This window comes from Papilio xuthus, unplaced genomic scaffold (assembly GCF_000836235.2).
Source record: "Papilio xuthus unplaced genomic scaffold, Pxut_1.1 DF824992.1, whole genome shotgun sequence".
Classification (NCBI taxonomy): domain Eukaryota; kingdom Metazoa; phylum Arthropoda; class Insecta; order Lepidoptera; family Papilionidae; genus Papilio; species Papilio xuthus.
In genome coordinates this window covers 2827722-2849258 of record NW_013533657.1, presented here as the reverse complement: position 1 = coordinate 2849258, position 21537 = coordinate 2827722, and the positions used below count along the sequence as shown (strand labels likewise).

General features: G+C 34.8%; 1 protein-coding gene across 7 annotated transcripts in view; it reads left to right on the top strand.

Moving 5' to 3' along the window:
• gus (splA/ryanodine receptor domain and SOCS box containing gustavus) overlaps nt 1–21537 on the top strand; it is an 85571-nt gene that overhangs the window by 49265 nt on the left and 14769 nt on the right. The window contains exon 1 of one of the 7 annotated variants that reach the window (XM_013324465.1): nt 8653–8855. The exons of the other annotated variants lie outside the window; for them this stretch is intronic. Coding sequence (XP_013179919.1) covers nt 8809–8855 — 47 coding nt within the window. The 5' untranslated portion in view covers nt 8653–8808. Of the gene's footprint in view, nt 1–8652; nt 8856–21537 lie in introns of those variants that run through there. 7 annotated transcript variants of the gene reach the window in all.

Here is a 21537-nt window from a genome sequence, read left to right as displayed (position 1 = left end):
CATGAGGTTAGAATATTCGGAGAGTAAAATATACCATGCGCTATGTTATTTACTGTAATGTAAGGTGACGTTGTATCCGTTGAACTTTAGATAAGCATTTATAATTTTGAATTGCTTACAAATAAAAACAAATAGACCTATTTAGACAGTGATTTCAAGTAAGTCTAATAAAATCCATGTTCTATGGACATAAGCGCACCCGGTATTAAACTGGATTATAAAATTTTCAATCAAATAATTATAACAATTAGTCAAAGTGTATGTTGAGGACGCACTCCTAGTCAATTCTTATGTGAGTGTACTGCCAATTGCGAAGGAAATGATATCATAAATATATTCGCAAAAACATAGACACTCCATTATGTTCGCCGGATGAACGGACAAGTGACAAGGACAAAGAAGATACATAACACGCCTTGACCCCAAAGTTAACACTGAATTGTACAAATATTTTTCTTTGTCTAAAAACCCTTACTAGCTCTCGCAGAAAACAAAATAGACACTATTAAGATAGTTTAAAAGCTATAATTTTTTGAATAAAACATAATGTTAAGAGTATTATTGTTGTGATAAAATCATCTGCAAGCCGTTAATGGCTGAGAAATATTTTCATATTTCCCGTGAACGGCATTCGCGAGCGCACTTTATTACTTATCCGAGTTTTCTATCGCGTCATCGTCTGCGATTGCCGTCGTTATTAATTCAACGTGAATTGAAAATTTCCTAAAAGGAAATAACTGCTTGCTGAATATCCAATGCAAAGGTAGCGTTTTCTAATCGCAGTTTAAATGTGAACGATTTCTTGGAAAATATTTCTAACGTTCGGATATAATGCGGATTCCGATATGTTATTGGACGGGATTATTACGATCGGACGGTCGGCTTGGATTTGTATTGAAGGCATAACATTGTTAGTATTAGTGTAGTTTGAAATTTTTCTTTTTTTATGAATAAATATTATTTTATAACATCAGAATATACTAAAATAGGAAGAATTAATAATGAGTAGTTATCTTGTTTTATAAATTTCGCGTCTGATGCCTTTTTACGTCACAAAAACTGTTTACAATCTTATCGCGTATGTAGTTAGTATATACTATTGTAAGTTTTGTTATCAAAATAAAAAAATTGGCACCATGAAAGTTTTATTACGCAGTTTGAGATATATTAAAAATCTGTAAACAATTCTTAGAATATCCAGTTCCTTTCGCTTTTTTTATTGATTACTTTATTTAAAGGCCGTTTCTAATTAATCATGTTAGTTTTGAAACCTTATATGTGTGGGAATATACGCTATTAAGTTGATAAAAATATTACATTGAGTTGTTGATTTAAAGGTCAATAAACCAGTTTATTTAGAAACGATATTTCAGACTCCAGTGTAGGACAATATTCCTAATCAATTGAATTAATAATAAATCATGAATCCTGGGAAGTACGTAACAAAAAATAGTCTTAGTTATGCCAACTATAAAATACTATTTTCCATATTTGAAAACAAATAAGAGATAATTAAAATTACCGTAATGTGTCGCATATGTAAATTCTTAATTAATAATTCATAACTCTTTAATAAAATATGTAAATATAAAAAAAATTAAAATAATTTTTCTGAAGAAATATCTCTTACTTAAATAGATTTTAGTCCAAGTTTAGAGTTGCATATAAACCATGTTAGATAGGTCTGAGCGATCGTGGAAGTTAAGCAATGTATCGCACGGTTTGCTTTAGGATGGATGGCTATTAAAGTGACATTTATCTCGGGCGTGTCCGTGCTTCCGAAGCCATGATTAACTTGATAAAGTTTATCTAACTATAAGTTAACTTTGCAGTTGAGCATCTATAATATATTTTTACGTAACATTTTAAGACCAGAATTCACTGTCTTTGTGTAGATGTAGTATGATGCATCAATAAGCGACCGATTAAACAACCATTAAATTATACTGATTTAGTGTACTAATGCATTAAATTGTGCAGGTATTTTTTATAGTTTACTAGCTGTCGGAACTAAAAAAAAACTTAATTAGTAGCCTATGTGTCTTCCAGTGTATGTTCTACATCCATGCTAAATTTCAGCGAGATCCATGCAGCCCTTCCGGAGATACCTTCAATTCGCATTTATAATAATAGTAAGATAGATTTTAAGTAATCAAAATTATTCTTTTAATATCTTAAGTTTGAACCGATTTCTTAATTTTATATATCATCAATTATACTCTTATTCTGGGTCTTATCAGATATATCAAGTAGTGGTATTCTATGACGGTATCGCAAGGCATGCAGTATTATATAAATAAAATGAGATTCTTGAGCGGCGACTCAGCTCGTACTTTTGTATGTATCTAAGCACCGGCAGATGTTGGCTCTTTTCAAACCTACTGCAGACTAAATCCTATTATATTTGAAAGCAAAGACTTCATTCACTAAAAGGAATTCCTCTGACGGAGTTTTTAGACTCAATTCCGACCTTTTTACGATTTATATGTCTTAGAATTTAAATTTAAAAATAATTTATATACGATTTTAAAAACTCACTTGATTTCTAGTAGTTAGTCTACTAGTTCATATTCCTAAAACTATACTTATACGTTTATTGGGAAATTCAAATTTCTGCAAGTATCCACCTGTCTGATTTTATTCCATACTAGCTGTCGCCCGCGACTTCGTCCGCGCGGAATTAAAAAAAAAACTTTATGAGCAGTCTATGCATTCTTTCCGACTATGATCTACATCTATGCCAAATTTCATCGAGATCCATTGAGCCGTGCCGGAGATACCTTCAAACAAACATCCATCCATCCATCTAAACTTTCGCATTTATAATATTATAAAGATTTAAAAATGTATAAATATATTCAATAATACACCGATTTACAAACTGGTATTGAAAAGATCTAAATGTTTGACTAAAGTGGTAAATTTAAATGCCCTTTTATTATAAAAAAAGAAAAATCTTTAATAAAATGCAACGTCAAAAGAATATTATGAAGTAAACCCGACGGAAGCAAGGCGTGCTTCATCCTCCATTAGCCAAATTTATTAAGTGAACGTGCTAGGTTAATGGAATCGCCCGCCTGCCTTCTGGTTTTGCGACGACGTGTCAAGACTTCTGAGTGTTAGAAAGTTTAGATTAAACCCATTAGCGGACTTGAAATTGATTGTGGATCTATTTTAACCCCTTACGTATAGAGTCATGTTCAATTTACGAAATCATATTACAAGATTTTATTTACTTTCACATGTTCCGATGTTTGTAATACAATCTTTCAAATCAAATTTGACTCAAATTCCTGTGACAGTTAGAGCTGAAATTTTGCACACATTGACAATGCAATATTATGATGGCATGTTGCTGATCTGATGAGGGAGCTTTAAGCTGGATAGGAACTTATCAATGAAACGATACCTCATCAAGTTTGGACTCGATGAATTACTTAGTTAAACAGTCAAGACTAACTTTTTATTTAAAACTTTAATAAAGTACTTAAAATAGACTAATCATTGCCATTAAATAATTTCCTGTTTAATGATGTAATATCAAATTGTAACATTTTTATCAATATCGTAACAAGGCAAAGGGCAATACAATAAAGTGATAACATTGTATAATATTAACATTTTAAGTATTTTATTGATTTTATTAGCGTCATTTGAGTTCTTTATAATTTATCGTGATCTTAGTACATTACTTATTCACTAAATATTACCATCCTAGTGAAAAAATTAGTTCAGATCCAAGGGTTATCTTCTATTTGTGTGAGAGAGTTTAAAAATTACATTGGCCCCCTACCGCGCGGTTCTGACACCAAAATATCTGTATAAAACATATCGTCATCCCTGTCATTGTCTTTGACAACAGAGATAGCAATAAGTTTTAAACTGAGATTTTGGAATCAGGAACCCGCGGTAAGTGAAAGACCTGGCTTTATTTAAAAACTTTTAATTTAAAAATACCACTGTGTAGACATTTCTGCTTACATACGATGCAATCGATTTTTAAGTTCGGCCATTTATTTCATATAATGTATCAGTTACGAATGACTGGTATCACTTTGTTTATAGTTTTACAAGTAGCGTTCTTTCGACGACCCAACATTGTCCTCTTATTGGAGAGTTCTCGGAGAAGTTTGAGAGTCTCAAAGACCATGCACGTCACCGGTGCAACTTTAAATGGAAATAGTTCACCAATGAAACGGACTCGACGTTTAACAACGATGTTAACTCCCGTTAGCTTGTTTTATTTTTAATTATAAAGGAATAATGTAAGTAAATTATTAAACATGTCTAAAAACTAAAAGATCCCTGATTATTGTTTACTTTGACCATTCATTCAAGAGACATCTGTTGTCCCTGAAAATTGACTAAAGTTTAATTGCCTCTATTGATCAATTGGAATCGTATTATAAGGACGCCTATATTGAGTGAGTCGTGCATTTAGAAGTTATAAATAGTTCGTACTACGTACATTCCACTCGTAAATAGAACATAAAAAATTAACCTACTTTAACAACGTGCTCACAATTTCCTGGATCTACGTGTGTTGCACAATGTCTCATTAGAATAGAAGCTTTTTCCCATTCATTTAGCACGTAGTTTACAAGCGTAAAAACGTTGTGAAATGGGTAAAAAGACATATTGTATTTCCATCCCCTGCCTTGTTCTCAGTCTCATACATTTTATAGATAGAGGAATATAAGCATTTTAAACGTTATAAATATGTAATTATGTTTTAAAAAAGTTCCGTTAAAGGTTTTTTTTTTAATATCAGAAGAGCTTTTTCATTATTGTTGAAGTAAATATTACGTTTTGATATGATTAATAACGAACGACTGAAAAGACTTAAGAGTTACAATGTCACAATAAATCAGGAACAGCAAATAATTGTCAAACTACAGTCGTAATTTAGTCTACTTACCCTTTGATACCACCACGTTTAAATGTATGGTACATTCCAAAACTAAACTTTGCAAAACAAAGTATATTCTGTATTTCTCGTTGGTATTTTATGTGGTTTTGGTACTTCTGCTTGAGCTGTGCAATCAGACAACATCAAAAGCCGGTGTGTAACCCTACCACTTTATAATACTTGCTTATTCAATATTGTGTTTTATTGCATTGTGTTTTAACTCCATTATGCGGGGGCTACGTTCCGTGAAATGATTACACGAAAAGACAAACTGTAAGCATTTATGAATGCAGTTTGTGTTTGCACCGCTGATGCTTACATAAGTATGGAAAACATTCGTCCACCTGTGTTATTCATTTTGCAAAATGTACTTTATAATTACACAAAATATTTTTTTTTTTGGCTTCTTATCCTTTGTAATGGACGCTAAAACATTTTCAGATTTTATACTTTTGCTTTTTACTTTAGGCCAGTGTTCGTCCAAATTATCCTCGCAAACTCACCTTTCCAGCAAAAGTCTTATAATGATATTTTTATACCGTTCTTTTAGCGTCCCTGGCATGATGAGTTTCATTGGGTCCTAATATACATTTTGAACTTTTTACGACTAAGAAATATTCAGTACATTGAATTACATTTCAGACGTTATCGGCACAACGCTTTCTCGACTATCGTTTATAAATATTAATGTTTTCATTTATATAATACATAATTTCGTGGACAACATCCAAGAATTGTCACCTGTCTATACATTGCAAAATTAACGTTATGGGATATAAAATAAGATGCATATGTGTGTTTGTACAATTTGTACAACAACGTTTAATTGTCCTGACAGTTAATAAATAATATAATAAATAAACAATTATAAGAAAATAAAACCCTATTTGTATATTTCGAATTTTCAAGGACAAAGTAAGGCGGAGTAAAAGGCACTCAGGTTGACTCGTAAGGAGGTCCAACTCAGAATGTTAAGTTCTGTTGTTAGAAATAAAATGAACACATTCAGCTTGTGCAAGCAAAAAGAAATCGCATCATTATTTGTGTAGATGTAGAATAGACAACGAAACTTGATAACGGCAGTAGTGAAATGCATCTTTTTGTTTTTCTTCCCAAGTTTCTCGCGGCCACGTTCAATCTAAATGAAAAAGAACATTATTCAACTCCTGGGAAGTATGCTTCAAATATTTAAAACAATTAATAACAAAATCCTCTAGACAATCTAAATTATTTCAATTCCTACAGCGGAGCATGAAGCGCGAATTTGTTCGTAGCTCGAAAGCGGTGCAGAATTCTTGCTATAATAATAGAAATTTGAAGGAAACGGAGGATAACATTTTAATTCATCTTAATAACGACCGAATTGCCGGAGTTTTTCTCTTTTTAAAAGTTGAAATCGTCTCTTCGTTCAGTGTCTGATTTGAGTAGGTACAATAAACTAAATTACTGCGAGAACAACGAAGGCAGCAATGATATTTCGACGGAGAGGAAAAAAACAAGAGGGTCGTTCGGGGATCCGCCGGGAATGGCTCCCTCCCCCGCCGCCGCCTGCGCCCCGCGTGCCCACCACGCCGCGGGAAAGTGGATAAGTAGAAAGTACACGGGAAGCGCTCAGGATACTAGTATTACGCGCTATTTACACGGGTTTTTTGTATCGCACAGAAAAGGCCGGATTCTTATTTACGTGCCTACCTTAATTTCACAGGAAGTTTACTTTTGTGTCTGTAATACGAATTTATAATTAATTAAGGGTCGTCGGTTTTCTTGCGTCATCTAAATGCGTGCCCTGTAGGAAGAGGGTAATGTTTGAAATGTAGATTTAATGCCACCTTGCTAATATCACTTTTAAGACTATTAAATTATCTTTTGTTTGTTGAAGCATCAATTTTAAAATTTCTTAATTTGTGTCTGAATACCTCCACATTGTCTTAGAGCAAATTGAATCAATCAACATCCAACAAATTGGCAAGATTCCTTGCTCTATATTTGGGTCGACCTGTAACTACGCCCTTGAAACTTTCTTTTCGTCAATAACACTAATTCAATCAGCTGGAAAGCTAGTCGTTGTTAGCTAGTTTATCATTGAATTTTATTTATCTCTAGTACCTTCTAAGGATTGTCTCTTAATTGCCTATTCTACTGACAATTTAACAAACAAAATAAATATTAAAAAAATCTATTTTGTGAAATAACAAAATTAAGTCTTTTTTTTTGTTTTTGTGTTCGCTGGTATTCTCATTTCCTGGTGTTCGATAATAAGCTTGCAGCATCCATTTAGGGCCAAAGAAACCTTTATAGTGTTATTTTAATAAATACAGTTGCATTTTCTTTCTTTCTACATCCGGAAATATGTTGAATCTATTTTTCAAAACTCACTCCCGTTTCAAGTAAACTTTTTCGATTTTTAAATAAAAAGTCCAGCAGTGTGCGACACACGCCACCATATCTTTTTCGCTAACTCCCGTGGTCCGAAATGCAAATGTGGCTAAAACAAAATCTCGAACGACGAGAGAAATGTGTTCGTGGAATCATGAAAATTTATTAGTACATTTTAGTAAAAATTTGTGACATGATATTCATATAATATTTATTTCTTCTTTTGAAACTTTTATGATTCTATTTTACTGTGTCTATGTCTCTTATTCCCTTTGAATAAACTGCGATAATAATAATATTTTTGTATGAATTCTTTGCAGTTGTGGAAACTCAGGATACATTTCGTTTTGTGAGAGAAAATTTATATTAGTCTTCATACTTTTTTTTTTACTTTCTAAAGAGTTATTCAACATTAAATCTACTATTTATTAACCTAGTTTGTAACAATTACAGCATCTGTATAATCTGAAGCGTTTGTAATTTGCCTTTTTATATTTAAATTAAAGGACAATTTCATGAAAACAATGAAGCGCTATTGTTAAAATTATTATTTTAATCTTAATAAATATTAACAAAGAGCATCTCGTTTAAAATATGAATTATTCAATTGTTGCAATTCACTTTAATCAAACTACGAGTTGTATTGTTGTTTTCCAAGCTGCATTTTGTATACGTTTGTAGTTTTTTTAATAATTTACCAGCTAGCTTAAACTTCACGATTAATGTGAGTTAGTAACAATTTCTTGCTCGAGTAATTTCGCAGTTGAAAAAGCTTCGCATATTCTCTGTTGTATAAAAGTCTCATCTTTACACATGCTCAACGGACCCATTAAATTGCTCAAATTTATGCAAAAATATTTCTCTCTCAACACAATATTCTAAAAGTATAAACTGCAGAGACTGTATTTATCTTCTTTATTAATTTTATCTGCTAATTCGTAATAAATGGACCATTGAAGTATTACCGGTGATCATATGTAGGTATGTATGCTCTCTTAATTGTTCGAGCACGAGCCAAGGTGAAAGTCGGCCGAGCCTTTGTACTGACTCATATTTCACAAACAATATTCACATGTAAATTAGGGAGGTAAAGCAGTGTTTGGAGATTCATCGTTTTCAAGTATGCACAACTAATTACTAAGTAACACTTACTCGCGTTACATAGTTCATTCTAATTGATTTAATGTATCTTCCAATCGGAAAACGGATAACTGATGTATTAAATAGCAATGTTTTGACGGGAGTTGTATGACGAGGAAAGTGATTACAGCCGTCCCTCCCGCGCGTACCTGCGCGTGCGCCGCGATGCGCGCCTCCGCTCCACCGCGCCGCGCCGGGCAGCGGGCACCACAGTGGGCAGGTAGGTCGCGCGCGAGCGCTCACCGTGCGCTCAGTGTGCGCGCTCTCTCGCCGCCGGTGGTAGTGTCCGCAGTGCGCGGACGCACACGCGCGAGAATGCTGCCTGCGCTTCGTCGGTGAAGTGTCATCGCTTTGGACCGCCCAACACATAACCGACGTACGACATGTCCTGTGAAAGGAGAACAAAGGCCGCGCGTTTCCTCGACCTGCGGTGAGTTCGCCTCGCCTCACCTCGCCGCGGCTTCCTGTCGCCACCGACACGACGATCCTTTGTTGAATCCTCGCCCCTAGTGATATGTGCCTGTCTCTTTTCTACGCGCTCCGTCTACCTGCCGAGCGAACGGATGCGCGGAGTGCTCATGTCTCGATTCGTCCTGTGCCAGTGCACCGATATTTTGCGTTCGAATACATTCTAAAATCGTTTTACGCCCGCTCTAATCTAAGGATGATATATGTGTTCAAAAACACCATCGTTTTCTAATTAAGATCGCGAAGTCTGAACGACTCTAGCGTCGGTTATAACGTTTTAAGTTTAAAAGATTAGTTTGCGACCTTGATAAATCGTACGTTACGAAACCACCGACCCCAGCACAGGTAATTTTAACTATACTAGAGGTCACGACTGTGTTGTGACTCTAGCGGTTTACGTACAATGTCCAAAATCGTATTAATAAATTAAAGTTTAAATAGTTCCCAGTGTTATGTTCAATGGGTTTACAATGGGCGCATTAGTGCGAATAAGACAATGTCCTACCCGGAATCAATGTACCTATCATGAAGGACGAGTCAGTGACCTCTGACGGTGGCCAGTGGCGACGTCGGCAGAACAGCGGTGAAGGCCTCGTGTGGTGGAATGCAGGCGGCCAGGCGCAGATGTGGAGCGCGCCCCGCCTCGCCTCCCGGCCTTGAAAGGCTCTTGACCAGACCCGCGACGCCGATGTCGTATTTATCGCAACCTCCGCGATCCGTACCACCGAGGTTATTGACGCTACACAACTATTCTTTTTTCACGGGAACTCGACTGCGCACGAGAGCGACGCTCCGAAGGTTTTCCGCAGCCTTCTCCTCGCTGCGATTCTCACGTCGGTCCTATTCTAATGAACGACCACAATACCCATTACGTCACTCGTTCGGCTAGTTTCCGCCTTCAAACTTTAGTAGTTAACAATGTGAGTCACGCAACTAACTCGCTTTATAATAAATCTGCGGTGAGCGATAAATTGATCATTTTAGTTTTATGAACGCTACGCTCTGAGGTGCAATGTACTCATTGCGGTTAAAGTTGTCGCTGAATATACATAGATAATTTGATGGTTGCGCGTTGACTTTCTGAATCTAGTGTCTATAAATATACTGGTCGAGCGAGCGGGGGCATATCGCAGGATCGATGCCCAGTTAGCTCTCGGTGAAGGTCAACAGATGAAGTTCCTCGCCCTTTAAAGTCAATATCTCATTCATTGCGCATACGGCACACACATCTACAACGACCTATAAAATCTTTCATAAAACCTGCTCCCGAGATATATATATATTAAAAGCAAAAAAAAATAGTTTTGAATGGAATTTGCCGTTTATCTCTTGTTTACTCAAATTTGTTGTAAACAAAAGAATATTAATACCCTTTTCAATCCCTCTAAACGTTGGATTTTATTAAGTAATTAAACAGTGGTTGCTACTCAATCTTGTATTTTACAATGAAATGATTCGTCGATTCAGAATTAAAGATCGAGCCACGTTGGACGTTTAAATAATTGAATCGAAATTAATAAGTTTCAATTGAAACTTGGTCCATTGTAGCTAATAACAAGTAGGCAATTTTCAGTCGGTATAAATTTCGATTTAACATTGGAGCCGGTGGCAGATAAGCTCTTTGTGTTTGTATGCCATATGGCGACGAGATCCAACACTCTACAAAGCGAACGGGGCCGGCATATGTCGCCGCTTTCTCTCCCTACATAACACGCACTCTTACATAGCTTTACGCGTACACTAAAAATTAGGCCGATTCTCTAGCCCCTACTATATTAACTTATGATGACACATTAAATGTAGATATACATATATGATTACAATTACTATAAATTGTTTAAATGTCTTTGAATAACCTAAGAATATTGCATTAACGTTTTGTTATTTGTTTGTTTATTCAGTTTATAAATAATTAAATATCTCTCTTGATAATAAGCGTCGTGTTTTGACTTCTTTGGTTTCTTTATTCACTTTATGCGGCGCGGAGATAATAATTTAAGACGCTTGTCTTATCCTTTCTGTATTCATGTTCCTGGGGTATACATTACCATAAAGCTACGCCCTCTTTTACTATGTCGTAGTATCGTAAATTCAGATCACGAGATTCTCTGTATTTAGGATATGAAATTTGATAAAAATATATTTGTAATAATACTACGAGTTTATATAATAGTTGAAGCGTAATTGTCAAAGAATATAATAATGTCTTTATAAACTTACAATAAATATCATAACGTCTCTACGTCTTTACGAAATAAAAAATGAGGTATGTATGTGCCAAAATCTATGCTAAAACCTATCGCCTGACAAACTGTTAATAAAAATTCTTTTAAAATTTGATCATTACTAAGCAACAATATTCCAAATGAACATAATTCATGATTGACGAGAAATTTTATAATTTCACCAAGTTAATTAGCATTTATTAAAAAGGCATGCATGCGCCACCACACGCTGTAGGCGAAGCAAGGGTAGTTTTTGTGACAGCAGCTGGTTTACCCCACGGGTGAGTAACGTCCTGTATGAGGCCCGACGTGGCGGGGTGCGTGTCGTTGACCCCACTCGCAGCCCCATGCACACAACGCTCCGCACAATTTTTCCTTTGCCCTTTGTACTCCATTATATGTCGCTTTTTATACATACGATTTCACATCCCCGCGATTGGGTTTACTACTGCTGATTTTCTACGGAGCGTTACTATCGAATTGTTCCTTCATAGAGTAATGTACGCCATATTTTTAGTCATGTATTACGAAGCTCAAATAAAAAAATATCAATGTGCTTAAACATAATCTATTTCATAATATCTCGATTGTTAAACAAAAAACTTGATGCGTAAACTTAAAATAATTTCTTATTTATTCTTCTGGAATTTTATTATAATAAAAATTGGTAGAGTACTTTCTTAGTATGTTTCTTAATTAATTAATGCCTTTATGGGATGTTATTTTTGTTTGAAATACTGAATAGTTTATTAATAACAAAACAATTTTATTATAATCAACAGCCCTAATAGATACGGTATTCGTACGCTGACACTTTCAGATAAATTATTTGTTTTCATAGAATCATACTTAAGATTTGTTCTCTGTTTCACTGCGCGTTATCGGCTTCACAAACAATATAAAACATGTTCACTCGACTGCTAAATATCGTACTTTTATGAGACCAAAAAGAAGACAACAATTCGTAAATGTAAATATCCGTTAACTACTCATCACTTCTAGATTTCACAAGGCTTTTAAGTTTTTATGGTCGTTCGAATATCTTAAAAAAATTATAATAGTTAGAAACATGTTCAATTCGATAAATAAACATATCACAATCATAATAAATATATAAATTAGTTTATTTTTTCAATATAAACAGCCTCTTTCCGTTATCTTAATGAAATGGAGTATTCAATTACATGGAACAAATTAAATGACATTTGCTATAAAAGAAAAACATTTGTTGTTCGATTTCTCGTATTTTAGGCCGCTGAATACACCTAGTCTATAAATTTTCCTTGGCGATATTACTTCGTCATCCGTCGGAAGCAATACATTTTCACGACATTCACTACCCACGGAAGTAGATATGACGACAGATTATCTTACGACGCCGCCACACGACATCTCGTACGACAAATTTATAAAGCGCACTTTCACTCAATATGACAATAACAAACAATTGTACATTAACGATTATCATTTACCCGTGTCGAGCAGCTTTCATATAACTTTTGCCTGGCTGGTTGTGTTACCACTTTATATTATTAAACGGTATTCTTGTACTAAACAATGGAGTTGCTTGACTTAATTTCATCAATTTTATGCATTGAAATATTTTACTTTATGTTGAGATCTGAGACTAAAATCTCTATAAAAAAACATATCGTCATCCCTGTCATTACTCGTATCTTTGACAAAACAACAATATGTTTTGAACATATATTTAGGTCTCAGAAAGCCACGGTTATTATAGCAAAGTTTATTTTTAAAACATTTCATTTGGAATTCAAAGACATTCTATTGTAAGAAAGCCGTTACGTTACAGTTGGTACCTAAAGAATTATTTAATTTTTAAATGTAATAAGGGTATTGACTTTCGTGGACAGTGCAATATAAAACGTGTTAGCATGAGCTCAAAGGGAGCGTTTGAGGCGTGAGCATGATAATGTTTCAGCTTATGGTCGATAGCCGTGCGGCTGACGCCGGAGGCCCGGTACCGGTTTGCGCGGCGCGGCCAGCCGAGCGGCCGAGAGGAAAAACAAATGAAACAATCGTTTGTTTTCTTTTTGCCCTCCCCCGAGCAGAGCGCTGACGATCTTCACTTTGTGTGACTTTTTGGCTTTCGCGTTGGAAATTCAAGTGCAGGCGCATGTTACACTTTAATCTATTGCACTGATATTAAGCTCTTCTATACATAGCACGTGGATACGCTGCTCGCTTGAACCGTAATAAAAATATAGAATCACATAAGTCAAAAAGTTGTTTGAAATAATTCAATTCTTTTTACATTGACGTTGATTCTTTTCTTAATTTCACTTTGTTAGATTTTTTAGAATATAAACTGAACCGGATTACAACGTCGTTTTTTAATTATAATTAGTTTATGGACTATAAGTTTACAATAAGCAATGGAAACTACAATTGTTATAAATAATTGTCGGCAAAACAACGATTTTGTGATACCGAGCAACTCTAAAAGTAAACGCCTTCAATAAAAACTTAATCTAATTTATTATCAAGTCACATAAATAAAGTTAAATTTAATTATTACGAAGTGCGGTATTCTTTTTGCCTTGATCGAGAAACGCCCGTCGGGAATGGAATATAAGTAAATTTGTTGTGCCACAAATCATTTACATTTATTTGCATGGTAATGGAATCGTTCGCCTGTAATCCAATTTCCAAATGAAGTTCATTTAATGAGGCGTGTATTACTTTCGAATGTTTTTTTTTTTCAATTCTCATCAGACATGCAGATGAAAAAAGAAACAAATTACTCACGACCTAAAACAATCTCACATAAAATGGTTCAAATTTTCAACACTTAATTCAATCTCAGAGTATATTTTAATTAAACTTACGATCACATAAATAGATCCGATGACAGTTTAACAATTAAATAACTTCCACTCGACAAACGGTAAACTTTAATTATAATACTTGGTATGCAACGATAGGTTCAGATTTATTTTAATAGAAATAGATTCCATCATTATTATAGTACAGCTTTCAAAATATTTGAAAGAGTAAAATGTATTTTATTTTAATTTATAAAGGCTTTTATTAATAAGTAACGAATTGTTTTTAACAATGAAAATAACATTGTAAGATTTTTTTGCAATCGGTTCCAATTGCAGCTTATAGCTCTATATTTTACTTAGTTGGGGATGTCCATGGGTGTCGGATCAAATAATATGAGGCGTTGCTCGTTTGCCCCCTTCTCCTATAAAAAAAAGTAAATTATTCAATAATAAGAGACCGTTGCGTTGTTAGCTGTTATTGAGGATAACTTCATTTATCAACTAATTAATTTAGAACTTTCAAATGACGTCATCGGTATTGAAATAATTAAACGAATGTAGATATAAAAATTTACAACTAGCATTTTCCTCGGTGATGACTGGTGGCAAGTTCTGCGAATATTGTGGACGTGTCTCACTACACACAAACAGGAATTACATCGCCTGCAAGAATGCGAGAACAATTTATTCTATTTTTATTTTTGTCTTCTTGACCGTATTTGTAATACATTTTTTGTGTATATCAATAGTCATTTTTATTGCAATATGAAGTATATAGAAAAGTATTTAATTACTCTGTGTAAAAAGTAATTACATATATTTGAAATGTAATCTTTTTTCATGAAGAATAGATAACAGAGTCATGTGTGCTATAAATATTAAATGACTTTGACGAAGTTAGCATTGATGGAAAAATATTGTCGGATAAGAGAGAGCTTTAGATTTTTCGATCGTGTCTCGTACAAAAGTGTCCGGTCTCATCGGCGCCGCAGGTCACGTATTGCTGATGCGGATTTTCAGTAAACGCTGTTTCCGATTTCCTACTTAGAACTGTCTTAGTTCCCATTGGAAATCATTTTAACACATCTTACGTTCCTCTTTTGAAAATAGTGTTCGTATACTATCGCGATAATGTAAAATAATTGTTAATTTTGCCAATTAACACTTGGTAACTAATTCATTAATTGATATATGAATTGTAAATGTTATATGCGGTAGATGTATTTAAATGTGGAGACCGGTTTCCCCGCTGGAATCTGCCGGCGTCGTCGCACATTACGGCGAGCTGACGTCTGAGGTACGAGTGCATGAATAATTCAAATCGGCGGCACCCTTCGCCGGCTCGTCCTCGAGGATCTCAGAACGGTCCGCGAAATTACGTTTCAGCTCTCACCTCTCGCCCCGCTGATTCGCTAGTCGTAAGTACCTTACGCGACATCTCGCCCCAGAAAATATTTATTTGATTTATCGATGTCATATTTTTCACGAAATTTACGACCTAATATTAAGTCTCTGCTTAAATCATTATATTCCCCCTCTCGACCGAAATGAAATGTACGTCTTAAGATAAAAAATTCCGCAAGAAAATTGCGCTAGCTCGCTATATACGTTTTGACACATAAAATCAACGGTGGTACATACGTCTTGGAGGTAAAATGTCTCTAGCTCAAACGGCGCCGCCTGTTTATATACACCACTCTAAAAGCTTTCCTTCGCAGTTTTATTTATGTACCGAAACCGTTTTTAAACTTTAAGTGGTAATACAAAAAGCGAAGTGAAATACACGATACTCTTGCAAACTTGAGGAATGGAGAGTCGGCAGAGCTACGACCTTAATGCCGCATTAAAAATATGATAAACTCCATAACAATATTTAAGAAAAAAATCCCCCAATACTGCTCATATATTAAGTTTTTTTTTGTAATGTTGGCAATGTTATGAGATCACCGGCAAGTATGCTACTGACATTTGCCGCGTAACAATTTTTCACCGACATGTGTTCACACCGCGGAGAGCGAAAATTAAATACCGAAAAGATATTAAACGGGTTTACTTTTACTTAAAATACTTGCAAGCATAAATTTTGGATGACATGTAGAACGAAGATAGATGAGCCTCGGACCGCGTCGCCGCCCTGGGTGGGATTTCGTTTATTCTCGCTCTGTAGAGACCTTCAAATAATACGTACTTTTGTTATGTGAATACAGACAAATATCTTAATTAAGTTCACATATTCTTCATTATCGCATGATCGCACTGTCGTATTAATACAATATACATGTTTGATACACTTTGTTTTTATACATGTGTGTCGACAGTGAAAACTCATGGTTAGACATGCATTAGACGATGTTTCGGAAAGATGTAAGTTTCTCATCGGGCTGCTTAGACGCGGGCTTATTCAATGGTGGTAAAGGCATTTAAGGAGGAGGGTGTGCTTATCTGCCGGGGGAGGGAAGGGGGCAGCTTTGTTCCCGCGCCTGTCTCTCCTACCACTTAGAAGATTGCTCGGCTTTGTCTTGGCGATATACTTCTTTGTATCTAGCCTCTCGCCTTCAATTTAAGGTTTCGTCTTGATTTTTACTCTCGATTAGATTCGTAACTTTATATTTACGTTAACCGTATGATTACGTTTGCGTTATAAATTTAGGAAACAAATTTAAATAAAACTATATAAACAATCAGATTTGCAAGGTCTGTTTGCGTCTTACCGCATCACAGTTCATGCGATGCACAAACGTGTGGATAATTTAAATGACACGTTTCCAAAGCCTACGCGTCGCCCGATCCGGAGGCCGTGTTTAAATTGTTTTCGCCTTCAGCCTGTTGTTATAACCTATTGTGTACCAATGCTGAGCCAACATTCAATGACCCAGTTTCTCCTTCACTTCGTCGTTGTTTTATTTCCTTGTCCGGTCCAATTTTTAGTGTCGAATCTGTTATTGCTCCAACTCAAATAGAATCCCTTTCTCGACTGAAAAACAGAAACGGTGATTTTTCTCGTCGACTTCGAGCTCGTTTCGTTATTTTAGTTTTTGCTATTAGAAATTAGGCTTGGTAAAATTACTAGAATTTAGAAATATTTTGGCGATAAATGATTTGGATTTTGTAAGGAAACACGGCAATTTATTTTTTCTTGTGAATGACGTATCTATGTAAGGCTTGGGAGCGGATCGGCCGTAGCGGCGAAAGCAGTGCTCCCTTGACACGGCACGGCGCTCGCGCATTGCAGTCAAGGCCCTGGCCCGGCCCGCGCTGCACCGCACTAATGAGCAAACAATATCGCGACCGATTACTCACCGCCCATCGATACGCTCCATCTCACATTAACATACCTTTTATTATAGAAATAAAAAAGTATCTCGTCTCACTATTTCCTACAACAATATAATCGCTACACAATAAATATTGCAGACTACAATTCTAATCAATGCTTTTTTTAGGTCAGACTATTTCCATATCGTTACGTTTGTTTCGTTCTTTTCTAAATGTATAAAAAGGTCAAGTATGACGTTATTATAAAATTGGTATGTTATTGTTAAAATTAAAATTTTCAAACTTTCGCCAATTAAGCGTCAGACTTCGACGATACAATGTCTAAATGACACTTAACCTTTAGCTCGAGAGAAAAGATGTACTTTGTAAAATACACGACCACATAACAACCTGTCTTTCTCTTAAAATGCCAATGTTTCTTTGAAATTTCTTTTATGACATTTATAAGTAAACAATAATATAAATTATTACGATATCGAATTATTTATTTCGTTGTTCCTCTGCTCAGTACTTAAATATAAAAAACTGAAGCATCTAAGTCTACTAATGACCAATTAAATCTGACAAATTCATTGTCAGGTTTTGTACAAAAGACTAACAAAGTCTGTTGGGAAATCGGCTAAAGTGACATGAAACGCTTTGGCTCTCTTAATCCCACAAAGAAAACGTCATAATCTCGTTTGTTTTTGTGTTGAAAAATACTATGTTTATAAACATGATGAAGGCAACTTGGAAAAAATGTAATCTCAGGTAGTTTTTCCTCGCGCCCAGTGACATTGCGGTGCTCTGATAAAACATGAAAAATGCGAACGAGGGAAACCCCTTGCGTGTAAATGAGCATTTAAAGCGGGCATGCGAGCTTTCTGTGTAACTTACGTAACTTAATGCCTTTATAAATGTTGTGAGGGAAAGAATCGCATTGTATCAAACAAATTATTCGCGAATAGCATTCCATTTTATTCATACATTTCAAATGAATGCAGGGAATTTGTCCAAATCTTTACATAAATTTTGCACTTCTTTATCAACTCAACAATCGTCCGTCTAATGTCTAATCTTACTTTCAGTTTAGAATTGTTGGAATAAATTATCTCTGTCTTATTTTTGATAAAGAATGGGGAAGATAATGATGTATTTTTGTACGAATGTCTTGACAGTGGTAACACGTATTTAGATGTCTTTCCATAAAACAACCCGCATGTACGTTGATTAAAGGGAGTTCTTGAATATTCTTAAAAATAAAAGCTTTGATTGTATACAGACTGCCCTGACTGTCGAATTATGTCGTCAGTAGTCAATTATTGACGATGTTTTCAAATCTAATAAATAAATCGAAATGTTATATAACATTAAGTGGAACCTTTTGGCATGTTTGTGTGCTGAAGCTAATGGATAAAATTAGTTTTGCATCGAAACCTGTGTAATAGCGCCTGAATATTTTAAGAGCGGTAAATAAATTTCGAACCGAGTGCGCTGTGATACCATAAAGTGTGCTGCCATTTAGTTTACGTACGTAATGTCTGTACCCATGTTTAGGGCCGATGTCGGTAATTTCTGTTACCCGAAAAAAAAAATTAACTCTGGCCCAAGTTAAATCACCATGTCAGAAAATATTGGCTTATGTTAACATAGACACAGCTCAGATTTCACAAAATTTGGTGAATGGGGACTTCTATGATTTTTTTTAACTTTCTTTTTAACGTTTTCTTCACCTCTACCTGATTATAATACACGATGTTAATGATTTATTCGTACATGTCTTTAAGTGTAAAAAATCATTTTAATTTCTCCATTAAAAAAACTGTTATTAGAAACTAGCTGTTGCCCGCGACTCCGTCCGGAATCGAAAAAAAAAGCCTATGTGTTTTTTTTTTTCAAAGTTTCATTGAGATCCTTTTAGCCGTTCAGGAGATAGCTTCAAACATACATCCATCCATCCATTGATCTAAAAATTCGCATTTATAATATTAGTAAAGTAAAATAATTAGTAATAAAACCATTGATTATAATCTCCATCTATTTCCATTACAAAATCAAAATTACTTAATATCATGTTCTAAAGTAACCTTAAAAAAGACGTATTGTTGGATTAAACTTTCCTTTATCGTCGCAAAATAGTATTTGTGAAAAACTTGGCAAGCATCGGTTCAGGGCCAGGGAAACCGCTAAGTGGGTTTTTCCTTGACACGAGGCCCTGTTGCAACGCGGCAACTGACACAAGGTTGGCTGACGTGACACGCCCTAGCGGTTATTTAATTGTTATTTAAACCGATAGTGCATCAGTGTCGTTTTTATGTATATAGTCTTAAGTTATTTATTATAATCATTCATTGATTTCATTGTTAAAATACCACGCCAATTCAAAGCTGATGAATTATGTCATCTTGATTACTTCAACTTATTTCTATTAAGAATATAAAAATGTCACGAAGAGGTGTTACTTCTAAATTGAATATTTATATTTATCAAGCGAATGTTCAAATTTTACAAAATATAAAGTAGATAGCTTTTAATTGTAATTATATATTATATCCTAAGTCTTATATTAAGTATACATAATCATGAAGTTCCCCAAGCTTAATCCCTATATGTGCAATGCACACAGTCCTATAGACTGCTTGTAAGACATATGTGTGAATCTATTACGTATGAAGATAATATGTAACATAACATTCTGTATTTTATCAAATATAATGAAAATAATAATTCAAATAGAATTATCACATTGACTCCCGAATTGTTCGCATTTACTTTCATATTCCCGTTGCTCTGTTTCAAACGACTACTTGAGACATGTACGCGAATATCGCTCCTGTAGCGACTTCAGCCCGCGCCCTTTATAATTTATCGCCTAATATTAGCATTACGTTAACTCGCTAATATTTTATTCATACCCACGTACATCTTATCAAATTCGGCTTTTGAGTTCCCATGAACGGATAAATATTAAATATTTGAAACTCGATAAGTAAGCAAACCTTACCCGCGCAGCTTATCTTCTCGCAAACGAGATTACAAACTTTGACTATCAATTTTAAGAAACTTTTGTGAGTTCGAATTTGGAATGTGATAAAGGAGTTAGCGAGTTGTTGACATTTCGTGTGCCATTTAATTTTGTTTTATTGCTTATCGATACAAATGTCATTTAAGGTATATATATCATCAGCTCACTATATGTCCCCACTGAGGGGCTCGGAGCCTACCCTATATTACGGGTGACTAGGCCATAGACAACCACGCTGGCCCAGTGTTCCTTCGCCGTGAGAAGAAGTTAAGGTTACTTCGCCAATAAAAAATCAATAGGCTTTATACCTTACATTTTACTATAGTAAAACAAAACATAGTGCCGTGGTTTTGATGTAAGTTTGCTTCCATATTTCGTCTGCTGCTCAGTAATTTTTAAATTATTGTAGATTTTTTATTTACAAAAATATTTGTATAAAGTAATTATTTCAAGCATTTGTTTATCTCGTAATACATTTTGATTCATATTGTGCAAGTGATGGACACAATCGTGTATTTCATTATGTCAAGCAAATCGTCTTATTTTCATAACGTGACCCTATAAGGCCGGGCGGGTGTTGTTCGCGGCGAGGAGTTTCGCAAGCCGACCCTTGGGCCGACACTTTCTCCGACTTGGAATAATGTTAAACGTCGTCCCGCGAACCCCGACCTTTAAGAGCCGCTTACATCTGCGACAAGCGATTAAAACTGTACTTTTGTCAACTGTCCGTTCATATAGTTTAATTTCCCAAATGATTATTTCGTGTCGTCGTATCATATCGATTGGAAGTTTATTTCCTTTATATGTAGTGACAAACATGATCCATCGTTTTATAATATTTAAACTTTTGTAGTTAAATATTAGTAGAATAGTGACATTATTTGCATGACCACAAAAAGCTAGTTAATTTGTCTAGTATTATACATGTAAGAAGAACACATCAGTTTAATTTTTGTTAATTAACTTAATTCTTCAGTATAGGACTTGAATTTATATCTTACCGTTTTTAATTACGAGTGTGTTACGCATAGAATTTAATTATTTAGAACCAAATCATTTATAATTAAAGCCTTGTAAAAATATACAATTGTTATGGGGTAGATTGTGTGGGGTAGATTTTAATTTATGCACAAAACACACATGTGTTGTGAATTTAAAAATGTTAACACGTCGCATTGTGTAATCGAATTTCCGAATAGACTCGCTGAAATGTAACTATTTTAACTAAAATTTTGTTTTAAAAATACAAATATTTTCAATGCAACGATGATTTAAGCATGTATTTTATATTTTATTTACTGTTAACTTTTCAAATTCTGTCCCTACATAGGCTGATACAAGAAATAATCT